Source organism: Neofelis nebulosa, chromosome 7, assembly GCF_028018385.1.
Source record: "Neofelis nebulosa isolate mNeoNeb1 chromosome 7, mNeoNeb1.pri, whole genome shotgun sequence".
Classification (NCBI taxonomy): Eukaryota; Metazoa; Chordata; class Mammalia; order Carnivora; family Felidae; genus Neofelis; species Neofelis nebulosa.
Window position 1 is genome coordinate 46,517,324 of NC_080788.1, and position 18,646 is coordinate 46,535,969.

The following is an 18,646-nucleotide window of genomic DNA, read 5'->3' on the forward strand; positions in this document are numbered from 1 at the left end:
ACTCCTAAAACTATAAAACACTGATGAAAGACATTGAAGATGACACAAAGAAACAAAGACATTCCATGCTCACCAATTGGAAGAATAAATTTTGTTAAAATGTCTATACTACCCAAAGCAATCTACAGATTTAATGAATTCCTATCACATACCAACACCATTTTTCACAGAACTAGAACAATCCTAAAATTTGTATGGAACCACAAAAGACATCAAATAGCCAAAGCAATCTTGAAAAAGAAAAACAAAACTGGAAGCTTCACAATTCTAGACTTCAAATTATATTATAAAGCTGTAACAATCAAAACAGTATGATACTGGCACAAAAACAGACACATACCTCAATGGACCAGAACAGAAAATCCAGGAAGAAACCCACAGTTAATATGGTCAACTAATCTTTGACAAAGGAAGAAAGGATATATAACAGGAAAAAGTCTATTCAACAAATGGTATTGGGAAAATTGGACAGCTACATGTAAAAGAATGAAACTGGACCACTTTCTTACACCATACATAAAATAAACTCAAAATGGATTAAGGACCTAAATGTGAAACCTGAAACCATAAAAATACTAGAAGAGAGCACAGGAAGTAATTTGTCTGCCATAACAACATCTTTCTAGATATGTCTCCTGAGGCAAGGAAAACAAAAGCAAAAATAAACTATTGGGACTACATCAAAATAGAAAGCTTCTGCAAAGCAAAGGAAGCAATCAAACTAAAAGACCACCTACTGAACGGGAAAAGATATTTATAAGTGATTTATCTGATAAAGGGTTAGTATCCAAAATATATAAAGAACTTACAAAACTCAACACCAAAAAAACCAAATGATCCTATTAAAAACTGGGCAGAAGACATGAACAGAGATCTCTCCGAAGAGGACAAACAGATGGTCAACAGACACATGAAAAGATAATGACAACAACTCATCAGGTAATGCAAATCAAAACCACAATGAGGTATCACCTCACACCTGTCAGAAAGGCTAAATTAAAAAAACATAAGAAACAACAAGTGTTTTCAAGGATTTGGAGAAAAAGGAACCCTTGTGCACTGTTGGTGGGAATGAAAATTGGTGCAGCCACTGTGGAAAACAGTATGGAGGTTCCTCAAAAAATTAAAAATAGAAGTAACCTATCTATGATCCAGTAATACACTACAGGGTATTGACCCAATGAGTACAAAACACTAATTCAAATGTATACATGCATGCCTATGTTTACTGCAGCATTATTTACAATAGCCAAATTATGGAAGCAACCTAAGGGTCCATCAATAGATGAATGGACAAAGAAAATGTGCCATAGGAGCGCATGGGTGGCTCAGTGGGCTAAACATCTGACTTCGGCTCAGGTCATGATCTCATGGCTCGTGAGTTCGAGCCCCATGTTGGGCTCTGAACTAGCAGCTCAGAACCTGGAGCCCGCTTCAGTTCTGTGTCTCCCTCTATCTCTGCCCCTCCCCCACTCACACACTGTCTTTCTCAAAAATAAACATTTTAAAAATGTGGTAGATATATACAATGGAATATTACCCATTAAAAAAATGGGAGTACCTGGGTGGCTCAGTTGATTGAGTGTCCAACTTCAGCCCAGGTCATGAACTCACGGTTCACGAATTTGAGCCCCGCATCAGGCACTGTACTGACAGCTCAGAGCCTGGAGTCTGCTTCAGATTCTGTGCCTCCCTCTCTCTCTCTGCCCCTCCCCAGCTCATGCTCTATCTCTCAAAAATAAATAAAAGCATTTTAAAAATGAAATCTTGGGTTGCCTGGGTGGCTCAGTCGGTTAAGTGTCCAACTTTGCCTTAGGTCATGATGTTGCAGTTCATGAATTCGAGCCCCAAAATGGGCTCTGTGCTGACAGCTCAGAGCCTGGAGCCTGCTTTGGATTCTTTGTTTCTCCCTCTCTGTCCCTTCCCTGCTCATGCTCTCTCTCAAAAATAAACATTTTTTAAAAATTAAAAAAAAATGAAATCTTACCATTTGCAATAACATGGATGGAGGTAGACAGTACAATACTAAGTGAAGTAGGTCAGAGAAAGACAAATACCATATGATTTCACTCATACATGGAATTTAGGAAACAAAACAAATGAACAAAGAAAAACAAAGACAAAACAAAATACTCTTAACTACAGAGAACAAAGAGATGCTTCCCAGAGGAGAGGGGGATGGGGGAAATAGGTGAAGGGGATTAAAAGAACACTTAGCTTGATGAGCACTGAGTAATGCATAGAATTGTTAAATCACCAAATTGTACACCTAGAACTAATAGAACACTATGTTAACTCTACTGGAATTAAATTTTTTAACTGAAAAATCTTGCCCTCAGAATCTCAGGAAAAATAATTTTACTAAATAAGAAGTATATTAAGATAAACACAAACTTAGGACAATGCCATAAAATCCACAGGTGCTAACATGCTAATGTAATTGAAGAATCAATACCTAATTTAAAATACTTATCTTGGCACGAATCCTAGCTTTTACCTGGGCCTGTGGAGAAGCAGAAGCAGCAGCTGCTGCTGCTTGTTCCTGTTCCTGATAATATTGAGAAGCCCGTCTATCCTCCTCTTCTTGGAGTTTCTTTGCTAGTTCCAAATCACTGATTCCTTCGGGTATTTGTTCCCAGTTGATCTCTTGGCTCTGCTGTTCTTGTTGTAGAGATAATGCCATAAGATAGTCCTAAGAAATTAAATTATAAACCTCTTTAGCTATGAGATTTCACTCAAGAACTGGTAAGTGTAAATGCAGAGGTTGTACCTACAAAACTATGAGAATGGCTTTTAAAAAACATACCAGAGCTTAAATATATATAAAAATTAAAGCTATCTAAGTGTTGAGAGCTACAATTTCAGTGATGCTGCCATTGTTCTAAATATTCTTGGAATTCATTTAAAATTATTTCTAGAAGCAGTATATAAAGCATTCAAGAAAGCTTTAAAAACAACTCCCCTAGGGGTGCCTGGGTGGCTCAGTGGGTTAAGCATCCAACTCTTGATCTTGGCCAACTCTTGATCTTGGGTCTTGAGTTCAAGCCCTGCATTGGGCTCTGCAATGGGCATGAAACCTACTTAAATAAAAGCAAAACAAAACAAAACAAAACAAAAACAATTCCCTAAAAACCAAAACCAAAAAAAAAAACAAAACAAAAAAACCCTCATCAAACTCCCCCACAGGGTGCCTGGGTGGCTCTGTCTAGAGCATGCAACTCTTGATTTTGGGGTTGTGAGTTCAAGCCCCATGTTGGGCATGGAGCCTACAAACAAAAATAAAATAAACCTTGCCCGGTTTATGAAAGAAACACATCTGCAGAAAACTGAAACAAAATAAAAAAGCATAAATAAGTTAAAATTGCCATATCATTATGCAAAGATAACTATTATTAACAATTGATATATATCCACCTAGCTTTTTCTACATTAACACACAAACTCCACCACATCTTCCAACCCCCATTTAATGTCAACTTTTTTTTTAAATAAGAATTTCCCCAAATCATTTATTACATGGTCTTCCAAAACATGATTTTTAAAGCCAACAGTTTTCCAACATACAGGCATATTCAATTACTTAAACACCTCTTCCTCCCATCTCCCACACACCCAAATTATTTCCTCTGAGAAAAAGTGATGCAGCTTCGGCTCAAAGTTGTATAATCTGGGGTGCCTAGGTGGCTTAGTTGGTTAAGCACCCAACTTCAGCTCAAGTCATGATCTCACGGTTTTTGAGTTCAAGCCCCATCTTCGACTCTACTGATAGTTCAGAACCTGGAGCCTGCTTTGGATTCTGTGTTTTCCTCTCTCTTTCTCTGCCCCTCCCCCCTTGAGCACGTGCACATACACACTGTCTCTCTTTCCTTCAGAAATAATAAATGAGTAAACTTAAAAATACTTAACACCCACATTCATTAAGAATTAGTACTGAATGAAACTTGACTACACTGTTTATCTCTCCCAGTCTATCCTCAAAATAAGAGAATATTAACCACCCACAGAAGATATCTAAAAGGTGGTTATCTGTGAAGACCTTGCACTATCTAGCATGAATATCTTACTAATATGAAGAATTTGTCCTTCAAATTTTTCTCACTTCTTCAAACTGCTTTTTGCCAAGTCCCTAGGTCTTAAATCCACTCTTTCCTTGCTATTTCCACAGACAGTATCATGTATCTTTTTTCTCACATCTTACATCTTTACTACTGTAGCAATCTATTGCCTTACCTTCATTCCCTCTGCTGATATTTTTTATATATAGTGTTAGAAAAATCTTGCACATTTCTCAAGTAATATATATATTTTAAATAACCCCATAAAGCTTCTGAAGGAAAATGCGTATGTTGATTATTATAGCTGTTTGGATACTTAACTTCCAAAAGTCCAAGAAAGATTAGCATCTTTGAATCAAGGAAGTATTCTTCTGTGCAACTGCCATTATAGAGGATGACATATAATAATTAATTGGTCAAATATCGGCCTCTGTTAGACTATAGAATTGTGAGGATTGTACTATATGATTTATCTGTGAGTCCCCAGGAGCTTGTTAATAGTACCAGGAATACAACAGCTCAGTGAATATTGGCTAAATGAACAGTCTATCTTATCTACTTAAATTGTTATCAGCATCTGATGTTATCAGCATTAGACTCATGTGCCAACTGTTCAACATGACCAATTTTCTGGCTCAGTCAGGGAAGAAGTCATATCACTGTTACACTTCCAATAGTAAACACTCCTATGGCTCCAAGCCTGCCAACCTATAGCAGGCAAAGATCTCATCTGTCTCACTTCTTAATGAGACTTCTACTCACTTGAGCAGGACTTGTTGTAAACGTCTGCTTACCTTGGACTCTAAGACTTTATAAGTTTTACTTTTTACCTACTGCATGCTATCTTCAAGACTCTTTTTTCTACTTTTTCTGACTACCCAAATATATCTTAAATCTGTACTCATCTCATCTCTAGCACCAGTGCTCAGCCATCATCACGTCTCGCTTGAATTGCTAGTCTCCATTTATACCTGTGTAATTCCTATGCATTCTTCACATAGCAGCCTTTAAAAAAGGTAGATCATCTTACTTCCATGTTTAACACTTGCCATATCTTCCCTACAATTAAAATAAAATTCAAACTCTGTACCATGACCTTCACAATTCAATATACACTGGCCTTCTGAACCAAAGTGTAGAGTCAATGTACAACACGTAAAATGATCATTTACCGATTTAGAAAATGTCAGGAAAATTTCACAAGCGTATAAATGAATAAATCTTTAGTTCAAAAGTTTTGGATAAGTGAATTCACATTTGAAAGGAGAATTTTAATTTTTTTTAAGTTTATTTATTTACTTTTGAGAGAGAGAGAGAGAGACAGCACGAGTGGGGGAGGGGCAGAGAGAGGAAAGAGAGAATCCCCAGCAGGCTCTGCGCTGAGAGCAGAACTCGATGAAGTTCTCGAACTTCATGCAGGGCTCGAACCCATGAAGCTGGGAGATCATGACCTGAGCCAAAAGCAAGAGTCGGAATGCTTAAATGACTGAGCTACCGAGGTGCCCCAAAAGGAATGAGCATTTTAAATGATATGAAAAGAAAGCAAATCTACCTGATCTATCTGATCCTGTTGTCCTCTGTATACGGTTTCAGGATCTGAAGGAGGCCGTAGATGAAATTCTGAGTCACAGAAATTTCCATCACCATCCACATTGTGTAGGCTTTCCCAAACAACTTTTTCTTCCGTAAGAAACCCCTGGTCTGTTACCAGCAAATACAGTAGACCCTTAATAAGAAAGAAAAAAGACTGTTATATGGATCAAAACTGGTTAATATTTACGGGAAATTTCATCATCTGTATGTTTATAGCATATTAATGATTCCTAGTAGTTAGATATAATAAACAGCAGACAAAGTAGATACCTTATTTGTTCACTGAATTAAGTCAACCTGGGTTTGAATATAGTTCATAATTGGTATACTATAGTATAATGACATTTGGGAAGCTGCTGGCAAACTCAACTACCACATGACTTATAAATAGCCTTTGGGGGTATATAATCTCATTTTATATAACAGAAATATAATCTACAAGTTCCTTAAAAACATATCAGGTAACAAATGTTACAAAGTCACAACAAAATGATATCATATTGCCTGCTTATTAAAAAAATTAAGCTTATGACTAACCTAATTCATACTAATTTTTTCTTTTTCTGCACCATTAGCTGTTCTTCTTTTGTATACCAACAGTACTTGGTACTTATTTCTATTATAGCACTGAATCACACTGTGCCACGATTGTGTTTCCCTGCATCATTCCCAGACTATATTTTTAAATGTCTGTATCTCTGGGCCTAGGGTGGGGTGATCATAAAGTTGAAACCTAAATTTACTGAATTAATTAATGAATTCATTTGTATTTATAGTCACTACCACAGAATTTAGTACCGACTTCTAATTTTTCATATGGATTAGTTCTAAGTCCAATCATATGTAAAGTGTCCCTAGTATTACATATAAGGTTTAGAAGCCATTTTTCCTTCATATATGCCAAGGATATGGCTTTCACTTTACTTGCTCAGGGTTCCCACTGGTTAATATAGTACTTATTACTGCACAAGATTCATGCTTTTCATGTTATTTCATCACAATTAATCTTAGTAATTAAGAAACTCCTTTAAAGAGTTTGGTGGTAGGGTTAGAGAAATCATCGAATAGATCCACAACTATACAGTCAACTCATCTTCCACAAAGCAGGAAAGAATATCCAATGGAAAAAAGACAGTCTCTTCAACAAATGGTGTTGGGAAAACTGAACAGCAACATGCAAAAGAACGAAACTGGCCTCTCTCTTACACCACACACAAAAATAAATTCAAGATGGATGAAAGACAAATGTGAGACAAGAAACCATCAAAATCCTAGAGAACACAGGCAGTAACTTCTTTGACATCAGGCTGTAGGAACTTCTTACTAGATATGTCTCCTAAGGCAAGGGGAAAAAAAAGGAAAAACAAGTAACTGGGACTTCATCAAGATAACAATCTTCTATAAAGTGAAGGAAACAATCAATAAAACTAAAAGGCAACCTTCAGAATGGGAGAAGATATTTGCAAATGACGTATCAGATAAAGGGTTAGTATCCCAAATATATATAGAACTTATACAACTCAACACCCCCCCCCCAAAATAATCTGGTTAAAAAATGAGAAGACATGAATAGACATTTCTCCAAAGACTTGCAGATGGCTAACAGACACATGAGAGAAGATCCTCAACATCACTCATCAGGGAAATACAAATCAAAACCACAATAAGGTATCACCTCACACCTGTCAGAATGGGTAAAATTAACACAGGAAACAACACGTGTTGGTGAGGATGTAGAGAAAGAGGAACCCTCTTACACTGTCCATGGGAATGCAAACTGGTGTAGCCACTCTGGAAAAAAGTATGGAGGTTCCTCAAAAATTTAAAAACAGAACAATCCAGCAATTGCACCTCTAGGTATTTATTCAAAGGATACAAAATACTGATTCAAACAGATACGTGCACCACAATGGTTACAGCAGCCATTATCAACAGCTAAATGTCTACTGGTGAATGGATAAAGAAGTTGTGCAATGTATATATATGTATATGTATATACACATATATATGTATATGTGTATATCCATACACATGGATACATATATCCACATATATATATGTGGAATATTACTGAGCCATAAAAAAGAATGAGATCTTGTCATCTGCAACGACAAGAAATCACTGAATAAACTCTGAAATTTTATTTATTTAAAAAAATTTAATGTTTATTCATTCTTTTTTTTTATTTTTTTTCTTAACGTTTATTTATTTTTGAGACAGAGAGAGACAGAGCATGAACAGGGGAGGGGCAGAGAGAGAGGGAGACACAGAATCTGAAACAGGCTCCAGGTTCTGAGCGGTCAGCACAGAGCCCAAGGCAGGGCTCGAACTCACAGACCGTGAGATCATGACCTGAGCCGAGGTCGGACGCTTAACTGACCGAGCCACCCAGGCGCCCCATAACGTTTATTCATTCTTGAGAGACAGAGCATGAGTGGGGGTGGGGCAGAGAGAGAGAGAGAGAGAGAGAGAGAGAGAGAGAGAGAGAGGAAGACACAGAGTTCAAAGCAGGCTCCAGGCTCTGAGCTGTCAGCACAGAGCCTGATGTGGGGCTCAAACTACAAACCGTGAGATCATGACCTGAGCCGAAGTCAGACGCTCGACTGAGCCACCCAGGTGCCCCATAAACTCTGAAGTTTTTTTAAAAAACTAAATAATTAGTGTTGAACATTTACTATGTGTCCAGCTCTGTGCAGCACAGCTGTATCTAAAATATGAAATCCATCCTGTTGTCTACTACTAGTTACATCCAAGAGTTAGCTCTACAGAGCTCTGATTAATTTATATGGTCACTGAAATTACTCAATCAACATGAAAGTACTCATAAAGAAAAACATTTTGGGGCGCCTGGGTGGCGCAGTCGGTTAAGCGTCCGACTTCAGCCAGGTCACGATCTCGCGGTCCGTGAGTTCGAGCCCCGCGTCAGGCTCTGGGCTGATGGCTCGGAGCCTGGAGCCTGTTTCCGATTCTGTGTCTCCCTCTCTCTCTGCCCCTCCCCCGTTCATGCTCTGTCTCTCTCTGTCCCAAAAATAAATAAAAAACGTTGAAAAAAAAAATTAAAAAAAAAAAAAAAAGAAAAACATTTTGGCATAAACAGTTTAAAGACTTCACTTTAAGCAAAAATTAAGCCCAGGCTCTTTTTTTTTTTTTTTTTTTTTTAAATCAAGTAGGTTCCAATTCATCAAATATTTGAAGACCACCATATGCTCAGTATTATGCTAAGTGCTTGAGGATTCATATCATGGAAAGTAATGATCTCTCCTTACTTTGTATTGGGTACCCTTTTTTGTGATTCCATAGAAATGCTGCATTTACCACTATCATAGCACTTTACACATTGAATTGTAGTAGTGTGTCTATTTACTTCTCTGTCTTAATGTATTTCTAGCTCCTTGAGGACCAGAGGCATGTTTTATTCATCCATGCATCCTCATTACTTAACATATTTTTAATGCCCAGTCAGGGTCTACTTTGTCCTAAAATAATTTGATAAAATAATTTAAGAGAAAACCTCAAAGTTCTTTCCAGCCAATATTCCACTGTTGAATAAATATGACCCTTCTACACCTATACTTGTCACCGTACACTTTAACATATCATTATATTATATAATATTGAGATTTTACAATTTATTTTATGTACATCGTATATTAGAATGGCTACTAACTAGGAAAAGAAACCACAGTCTTACTCTCCAAGGACACTTTAAGATAGGTAAATTCTGGGGGTGCATGGGTGGCTCAGGTGATTAAGCATCCAACTCTTGATTTTGGCTCAGGTCATGATCTCATGGGTACATGAGACTGAGCCCTGCACTGGGCTCTGTGCTGACAGCACAGAGCCTGCTTGGGATTGGCTCTCTCCCCCTATCTCTGCCCCTCCCGCACTCATGCGCTCTCTCTCTCTCTCTCTCTCTCAAAATAAATAAGTAATCTTAAAAAAAGTTGGTTAAGTGTCTGACTTCAGCTCAGGTCATATTCTCACGGTTCTTGAGTTCGAGCCCCACATCGGGTTCTCTACTGTCAGCACAAAGCCTGCTTCAGATCCTCTATCCTCCTCTCTCTGCCCCTCCCACACTCTCTGTCTCTCTCAAAAATAAACATTAACAACAACAACAAAAAAGATGAGTAAATTCTGGGAGGGTTTGTTGAAAGCCATTACTACCCATAGCATATGAATATTTGTAAGCTTAACTAAAATGGTGTCTCTTTCTTGAAATAGATGTCCTGTCTTCTCATGGACCATCAGCCTCAATTTCTTCCTCTTTTAGATCTTGACATGTATCAAAAAAGTCTGTTACTAGTCCCCTGTCAACAATGCTGGTTATTACTCAACAGTTCCTTTATATAATTGCACTGTAGAATAGCAAAGTATGTATTAATTAGTACTGAATAGTTTAGGCCCATTTGTTCCTGAGAGTCTACAATTAAATCACCATCAAGAGTATTTCTTGCTTATATATCCTAGCACTTTTCTTCATTATCTAGTCAAAGCATTCTTTTCTAAACCTTGACTCTTTCTCCCAATCTTACTCACTAGTCTCTAAACACTAATTTTTAAAAAAACAACAAATACAGGGGCACCTGGGTGACTCAGTCAGTTAAGCATCTGACTCTTGTTTCGGCTCAGGTCATGATCTCACAGTTCATGAGTTCGAGCCCCACATCTGGCTCTGTGCTGACAGTGCAGAGTTTCCTTGGGATTCTCTCTCTCCTTGCTTTCTGCTCTTTCCCTGCTTGTGTTCTCTCTCTCTTTCTAAAAAAAATAAATAAACATTTAAAGGGCTTATGTCTATCATGGGAATACTGCTCAATAAATATCATCATCATTATTAAAAGAAAGAAAATAATGTATACAAGATGCATTTATTAAATTCTTAAATTAGGTATTAATGTATACAATGTATAAGTCTTTTGTTATATGAAAATAATAAATAAATGACATTAGATAATTTTCATAATTTTTTTTACCAACGAGGCAATTGGAGTCTGGAAAACAGTATGGAGGTTCCTCAAAAAGTTAAAAATAGAACTTCCCTACAATCCAGCAATTACAGTACTAGGTACTTATCCAAGGGACACAGGTGTGCTGTTTCAAAGGGGCATATGCACCCCAATGTTTATAGCAGCTCTATCGACAATAGCCAAAGTATGGAAAGAGCCCAAATGTCCACTGACAGATGAATGGAAAATGAAGATGTGGTATATATATATATATATACAATGGAGTTATTACTCGACAACCAAAAAGAATGAAATCTTGCCATTTGCAATAATGTGGATGGAACTAGAGTGTAATATGCTAAGTGAAATTAGTCAGAGAAAGACAAATATCATATGACTTCACTCATATGGGGAATTTAAGATATCAAACAGATGAACAAAAGGGAAGGGAAGCAAAAATAATAGAAAAACAGGGAGGGGAACAAAACATAAGAGAGTCATAAATCTAGAGAACAAATTGAGGGTTGCTGGAGGGGTTGTGGGTGAGGGGATGGGCTAAATGGGCAAGGGGCATTAAGGAAGACACTTGTTGGGATGAGCACTGGGTGTTATATGTAGGGGATGAATCACTGGGTTCTACTACTAAAATAATTTTTGCACCGTATGCTAACTAACTGGGATGTAAACTTGAAAAAAAAAAATTAAAACAAACAAAGAAAACTAGGCAATTGGATCACCAAAGACAGAATGAAAAACTATTTTATCTCAAATACCCTGATAGGGGTGCCTGGGTGGCTCAGTCAGTTAAGCGTCTGACTTGGGCTCAGGTCATAATCTCACAGTTTGTGGGTTCAGGCCCCATGTCAGGCTCTGGGCTCTGTGCTGACAGCTCAGAGCCTGAAGCCTGTTTTAGAGTTTGTGTTTCCCTCTCTCTGCCCCTCCCGTTTGTTCTCTCTCTCTCTCTCTCTCTTAAAAATAAACATTTAAAATAGCCTGATAAATTAGTTCTATACAGACTATGATTTACTTGTATTAACAACATACATGACAATATCATCATAATTTGTAAATTGATAAAATAGAAGAAAACTTGTCAAATGTATAAACAAATTAATTATGTAATTCCAGCCTTTAAATATGGTGGAAAGCACTGCCAAATATATTTTAATTTTTTTTTAATGTTTTTATTTATTTTTGAGACAGAGAGACAGAGCATGAGTAGGGGAGGGGCAGAGAGAGAGGGAAACACAGAATATGAAGCAGGCTCCAGGCTCTGAGCTGTCAGCACAGAGCCCGACGGGGGCGGACTGTGAGATCATGACCTGAGCTGAAGCGGGACGCTTAACCAACAAGCCACCCAGGCGCCCCAACACTGCCAAATATTTTTGGTTGACAAGCTTGGATTCAAATTACTTAATGTCTTTGGGCTCTTCTTTTCTTTATTATGAAGTGATATAGAGTAGGTTTAACCAGAAAATTTCTACGATATTTTATAAATTGAAAGAACTTTACTTCTACTTAACAAGCATCTCTCTCGTCTACAAATAGCTTTCTTATCCATCCAGAGAGGCAGAGCTGTTGAGTGTGGGCTTGAAAGTCAGACTGGAGGTGCTTACACTCTGAATGGTCTCGGGCAAGTTAGTGCCTTTAAGCTTATTCATTCAGTTGTAAAGTGGGAGTAATAACATCCACTCCTCAGAAGCTGTGAAAATTAAATGAGATAATACATGTAAAGTGTTTAGCACAATGCAAGGCACATAATGCTAGTTGAATATAAGATTCAATTCATGAATACCACCTAAATCTATCTCAAAATTTCTGTAGCTATCACCTTTTCCTGTCTCCCATTTAGGAGAAAATCTCTCTGCCTACACTGTAAAATCTATCACCTATCTTAGTCTGTTTCTACATTCCTCACCCCCATCCCCCTTAAAAAAAATTTTTAATGTGATAATTTTTGATGTATCAGCCACCTTTAAAAAAAAAAAACTAGGGCGCCTGGGTGGCTCAGTCAGTTAAGCGTCCGACTGCAGCTCAGGTCACGATCTTGTGGTCCGTGAGTTCGAGCCCCGCGTCGGGCTCTGTGCTGACTGCTCAGAGCCTGGAGCCTGTTTCCGATTCTGTGTCTCCCTCTCTCTCTGACCCTCCCCTGCTCATGCTCTGTCTCTCTCTGTCTCAAAAATAAATAAACGTTAAAAAAATTTTTTTAAAAAACAAACTAAATTTTGGGGTATGTGGGTGGCTCAGTTGGTTAAGTGTCCAACTTTGGCTCGGGTCATGATCTTGCAGTTCATGAGTTCTACCCCACATCAGGCTCTGTGCTGACAGCTCAGAGCTTGGAGCCTACTTCAGATTCTGCGTCTCCCTCTCTCTGCTCCTTCCCCTGCTCATGCTCACACTCAGTTTCTCTCTCTCTCTCTCTCTCACTCTCAAAAATAAACATTAAAAAAAAATTTTTTTTTTTTTAAGGTTTATTTTTGAGAGTGAGAGAGACAGAGCATGAATGGGGGAGGGGCAGAGAGAGAGGGAGACACAGAATCGGAAGCAGGCTCCAGGCTCTGAGCCATCAGCCCAGAGCCCGACGCGGGGCTCGAACTCACAGCCCACGAGATCGTGACCTGAGCTGAAGTCGGACGCTTAACCAACTGAGCCACCCAGGCGCCCCTAAAAATTTTTTTAAATAACTAAATTTAAAAAATCCTAAATTAATTGAATTTTTACTTCAACGTAGCCTTCTATGGAAAAAGACAAATCCCAGTATAGTCTTAGTCAAAAAGAACAGAGAATAGATTTATTTAATATGGCCTTAGCACTTATTTAGAACTGTATCTCCTCCTAAACTACTTTTTGCTTCTTATCCCTAAATGTAAAGTAAAAATGCAAACAAACAAAAGCCAACCCCAAAAATCCTGGTTTTGATATACTCCAGAGATGTCAGTAATTAAAACCAAGAGGTACAATAAACAGTTATGAATATAAAAGACATGGATATGAAGGCTGACATGATAAGGGATGATTAAGAGGACGCCACAAAAAAAAAAAAGAGGGTGTCATGATGGGGAAAGAACTACACAGATGTCATTATATAAACCAAAGATCTAGAAGCCAAGTGATCTATAAACAGCCAAGGAATTAGTAGTTTACCTTACTCAAGAGCAAGCAGAATGGAGAAGGATCATAAGAATAAAATGGAATAATTAAATCTTAGGTATATAATTATATATATAAGAATCTAAAAGTCATGATTATATAGACAATATGAAAAGCAAAAGAGACCTACAAAGGTCTGTTTCTACTAAAGAGGTAGTTTATTTACAACTCATTTTTATACTTTCAAATTTCTTGCCTGGATAAAAAAGTCACCTTACTACCTGGAACCACAGGAATGGCACTGAAAGCATCTGCTCTCTCACTAGGGTGGGTCTCTTCCTGCTGCTTTCAGATCCTAATCTAGTTATGCTGATGAAAAGCAAAGATCTTCTTAGGATCACATACTCAAAATACGGATTTGCCAAGATGATCTGCCCAGTTTAGTTGTGTACAAGATTAAGTGGTAGTACATGGAGCAAGGTAACATAAGAGATAGCAGAAATTGGGGGGATATATGTTACTTGTTCCTGATGGACCTGATGGATGAGGGATGAAGGAATCACGGAGAGTGTTATTACAACAAATAACTAACAAGAGCTGTACTTGATTACTTTGCTAGCAACAGGAATAAACAGCAAAGGTACTTGTCCAGGACTTAGTAATGGTAAATCACAAAACTAGGAATGATAAGAGGACTTTCCAGTAACAGGAAGTCAATTAATATCTATGGTTAGGGAAAATGTCATGAGAAGCTATGCAATAAAAACCATAGATCATGTTATGTTAGATAGTTGGGAAGTGTAAGGTCGATTAGTAGACAGTATTCAGGAAAAAAAAAATATCAATTTGACTAACCCATCTATTGTGACTGTGCAATGGCAGAAGGCCTAATAAATAGTCTATGAATATGGAATCATAAAGTTAGTAAAGAGAGAATACTTTGTCGAGGTACAGGTTTTAGAAATATCTATAGTCTTCAATGCTTTACATAGAGTCATCAAAAAGTTTAACCTAACAGAGAATTTGTCCCTGCCTTTATTCAGTGCCTAAAAAGAGGAGTCAGAACAAGGATGAATACTAGAGACATTAAATACTAGAGACATATACCTTCCCTGTGGTCAAATAAAAGTCCTAGATCATATGTCTCTAGAGTTTGAAAGACTTTAAATGAAAAAAGATTTTTACACATCAATTAGAGTTTAGTAAATTCCTAAAGAAATAGTACAATCAATAAAACAATTGTAGATGACAACCTTTCCTAGGTAATCCTTTGCCCTGCCAACATGGACTTCCTCCTTGTAGAGCTTGGTCCAGGGATGATAATGGCATATGATATGACAGGGGTATCAGAAAGCATAAAGACCCTTTCTGCAAATCATAGTAAAAAATAAGCCCCACAAATAACAGAGTTACAGACATGTATGACATTACCAATTTATTATTGGCATTTATATAAATAGTTTAATACTCCACAATTTATTATTATAGGCTCCTAGTTATAGACACCATTTATCTGTAGTAGAAAGTATTCTATCCCTGTGTTAAATTTATTTTTTGTTTAAAGTATACCTGGAATTCTGTGGGATCAACTGTATTTATATTATAGGTATTCCAAAGAGTTCACAGGGGTAGGAAGATGAGAAATGATCATTAAATATGAATGCATAAAATGGCCCTAAAATCTGAGGGTCTTCAAAAGTGAAATGTCATGAAGACCTAATGTAGTATTAAAAGCAGCCATATCTTATTTAAAAAGCAGCTTTATAATTTTTCCTTGCTTATATCCTTATTAGATCAGACTCCCTGGGGCTCAAATTTATAAAGAACTACAGAAATTCTAACAACCCAGGAATTAGTGGTAGAGAATAATAGTTTCAATGCTGAACAGGTTTAATAGAACAAGGTCACAATCTTATATCCTATTTCCTTCTCAAGCTAATGGATGCCATGATGGAGGACTGCCTTTCCTAAACTTTATATTAAGTATTCTATTTTAGGGCTTTTAGCTCTACACCAACAGCCGAAGAAATGTTATAGATTTTGTTGTAAATCAGTCAATCAGCCATTGGGTCAATGAGGAGGGAAAATGTCTCAGACTCTTACAAAGAATGTACTCATTAGGTACTCTGCCAGACGTAAAGCAGTGTCTTATTTATAGACACTCATGATTGGAAAGATAGTTTAATGGGAATACAGGAAATAGGACTGAGAGGAGTATAATGAGACATAAATAAATATGTTCACAGGCCCGTAAGATTCCTAGAAAACACAAAATTTGCATGATATTAAAATAGACTTACTTCACCAAATGTATGTTCCTTCATTAGACCCTGGTTTGAACAAACCATCTATAAAGCCATTTGAAAGACAAATGGGAGACTTGAATATGGCTTGGGTATTAGATAATACTAAAAATAATAGTTAATTTTGTTAGATGCAGTAATGGTACTGTGATTTGAAAGAAAAATGTCCTTGTTTAGACATGTATATTGAAATGTAAGCAAAAATACAAAAATAGATGAAAACAGTAAATGTCAAAATTGTTGAAACTGATCAGTATAATAGGCACACATTAAATTAGTCTCATTTTTCTCTAAGTTTGCAGTTTTTCATAATAAAAAGCAAAAAAACCAGTGTTACAGTTTCAGTTTGGTGGTCACTATAGTAAAAAAGGGAAAGTAATTATTTCCCTTAGTGACTGGTCACCAAGATTGTTGTTCCAATTTATTTCTTCTGTAAAAACAGGATTACCTTAGTAGAGAATGATGTTCCTCAATTCCTTTGCTTTTCTATTCTTTATTGTACCCACTTAAAGTCCCAAATGTAGAATAATAAACTAGCTACCTTTGCTTTGCCTATACTCTGATGAATACGTCTACAGAAAAATCATCCAGGAGGCATATTCACGTAATAATTACCATCCTCAATTTCTCCGGTTAGAATTTCCCCCCAGGTGCTATAAAGACTATTTCAAATTTTTTTTTTTTTAACTTTTTTAAATTTATTTTTGAGACAGGGAGAGACAGAGCATGAACAAGGGAGGGTCAGAGAGAGGGAGACACAGAATCTGAAACAGGCTCCAGGCTCTGAGCTGTCAGCACAGAGCCCGACGCGGGGCTCGAACTCACGGACCGCGAGATCGTGACCTGAGCTGAAGTCGGCCGCTTAACCGACTGAGCCACCCAGGCGCCCCTATAAAGACTATTTCAAACTACCTCCTTCAAATCTGGAACCAAACTTACCTTCTCAGTCTTAGTAAAGGATCGTGCCTTCCAAACAACACAGAAACTAGAAGCATTCAGACAGTAGCTTTCTCTAGTTCCTGCCACCAAATCTATAAATTAACCCGTAGCTGTACTCATAGTCTATTCCTTCCCTCCTTTACAATGAACAGATCTCTTTTTCAATCACGGGTTAATCCCCTTCACCTGTGAAAACTTCTATCCTATCTCACCTTCTTAGGGGCCTTCTAACATCAATTATCTCCTCTCCTGAATCTTCAAGCTTTCTCACTCTATTGAGTCCAAACATGACCAAGTCTCTCACATGAAAAAAACAAAAACAGGGGCGCTTGGGTGCCTTAGTCGATGAAGTGTCTGACATCGTTTCAGGTGAAGATCTCATGGTTTATGAGTTCGAGCCCCGCATTGGGCTCTGTTCTGACAGCTCAGAGCCTAGAGCCTGCTTTGGATTCTGTGTCTCCCTCTTGCCCTTTGCCCCTCCCCTGCTCGCACTCTGTCTCTCTCTCTCAAAAATAAACATTAAAAAAATTTTTTAAAGACACAAAAAACAAAACAAAAAACCCCTCTGGATTCCATATGCCACTACAGCTATGAGCCATTATGTCTATGCTCCCACACAGTTTCAAATAGTTTCCTATAATCCGTTTCTAGTTCCTGACATTCCAATCACCTAACCAATTCAAATTGAGTTTTTCCTGCTACCATTCTCTAAAAGATACCAATGAAATCCATCACCAATGGACAGGTTCCCCCCCAGTGTTCTCATGTTTCTCATCCTCTCAACAGCAGTTAACAAGTGAGATCTCTGTTCTTGAAATACTCTCTCCCCATTGGCTTACATGATACCATACTCTTCAGATTTTCCTTTTCTTTTTTTTCTTTCTCAGTCTCCTTTGCTAGTTCATATTCCTTTAGTTGATCCTTAAATGTTGGCACTCCTTAAATCTCTGTCCTAAGCCTTCTCTTTTCTTCTCTTCTGTATTTACCTTGTGAATCTCATCCTTTCCCCAAATTACCATTTAAACCCCCAAATTACTCCAGTCTTGAACCATTTACCCAACATTTCCACTTGGAGGAATGCCTTGGAAGCAGCTCTAACAGTTCCAAGGCTGATTTCATGATGTTTCTCTTCTCCTCAACCAGTGTTCTCTGGAACACCACCATTTATCCAGTTCTTCATGCTCAGAATCCAGAAAACATTCTTTCTTATTTTTTATATCATAATCACCAAATCTGGCTGATTATATCTCCTAAATGTCTATGGAATCTTTCTACTCTCCATTTCTTTACCATCCTCGTCCAAGTCAGTATAACATCTTACTTGGCCCTGCACAATAGACTCCTAACTGAATTCACATCCACACTTGCCTCGAAGTCCAAAGCACCTTAATGTTGTACAAGGGGGGGGGGGGGGGCAGGAAGATAACACATCATCTTTGAAACACTGTTTAGCCACAAAATAAGGTTCCCTGAGAAAAACGTGGAAGCAGAGAAACAGAATGTACACATTCTATGAGTTATCATTATCTCACAGAAATGTATACTTAGTCCAGAAATAGACACATGGTAGAAAGTCTTGAGGGGAGGCATCCCTCCCCCAACCACATAGGAACAGTGGGAATACCTAGCTTGACTAGTAAAGGACTTCTGGTCAGGGACATGGCCTTGATAGAAAAGAGAAAAACATCTACAGTTCCATCTGAAGAGGCTGCATAACCACCAC

The 18,646-nt window shown here is 37.7% G+C and overlaps 1 protein-coding gene across 7 annotated transcripts in view; it reads right to left on the bottom strand.

Annotated features, from left to right (window-relative positions):
- MINDY2 (MINDY lysine 48 deubiquitinase 2) overlaps positions 1-18,646 on the bottom strand; it is an 82,797-nt gene that overhangs the window by 7,837 nt on the left and 56,314 nt on the right. For all 7 annotated transcript variants that reach the window (XR_009264110.1, XR_009264108.1, XR_009264111.1 and 4 more), the window contains 2 exons: positions 5,608-5,781; positions 2,498-2,692 (listed from right to left, as the gene is read on the bottom strand). Coding sequence is in view for 3 of the 7 variants with exons in the window: in XM_058737582.1 (XP_058593565.1) it covers positions 2,498-2,692; positions 5,608-5,781 (369 nt within the window). In the remaining 4 variants the exon portion in view is untranslated. The remainder of the gene's footprint in view (positions 1-2,497; positions 2,693-5,607; positions 5,782-18,646) is intronic.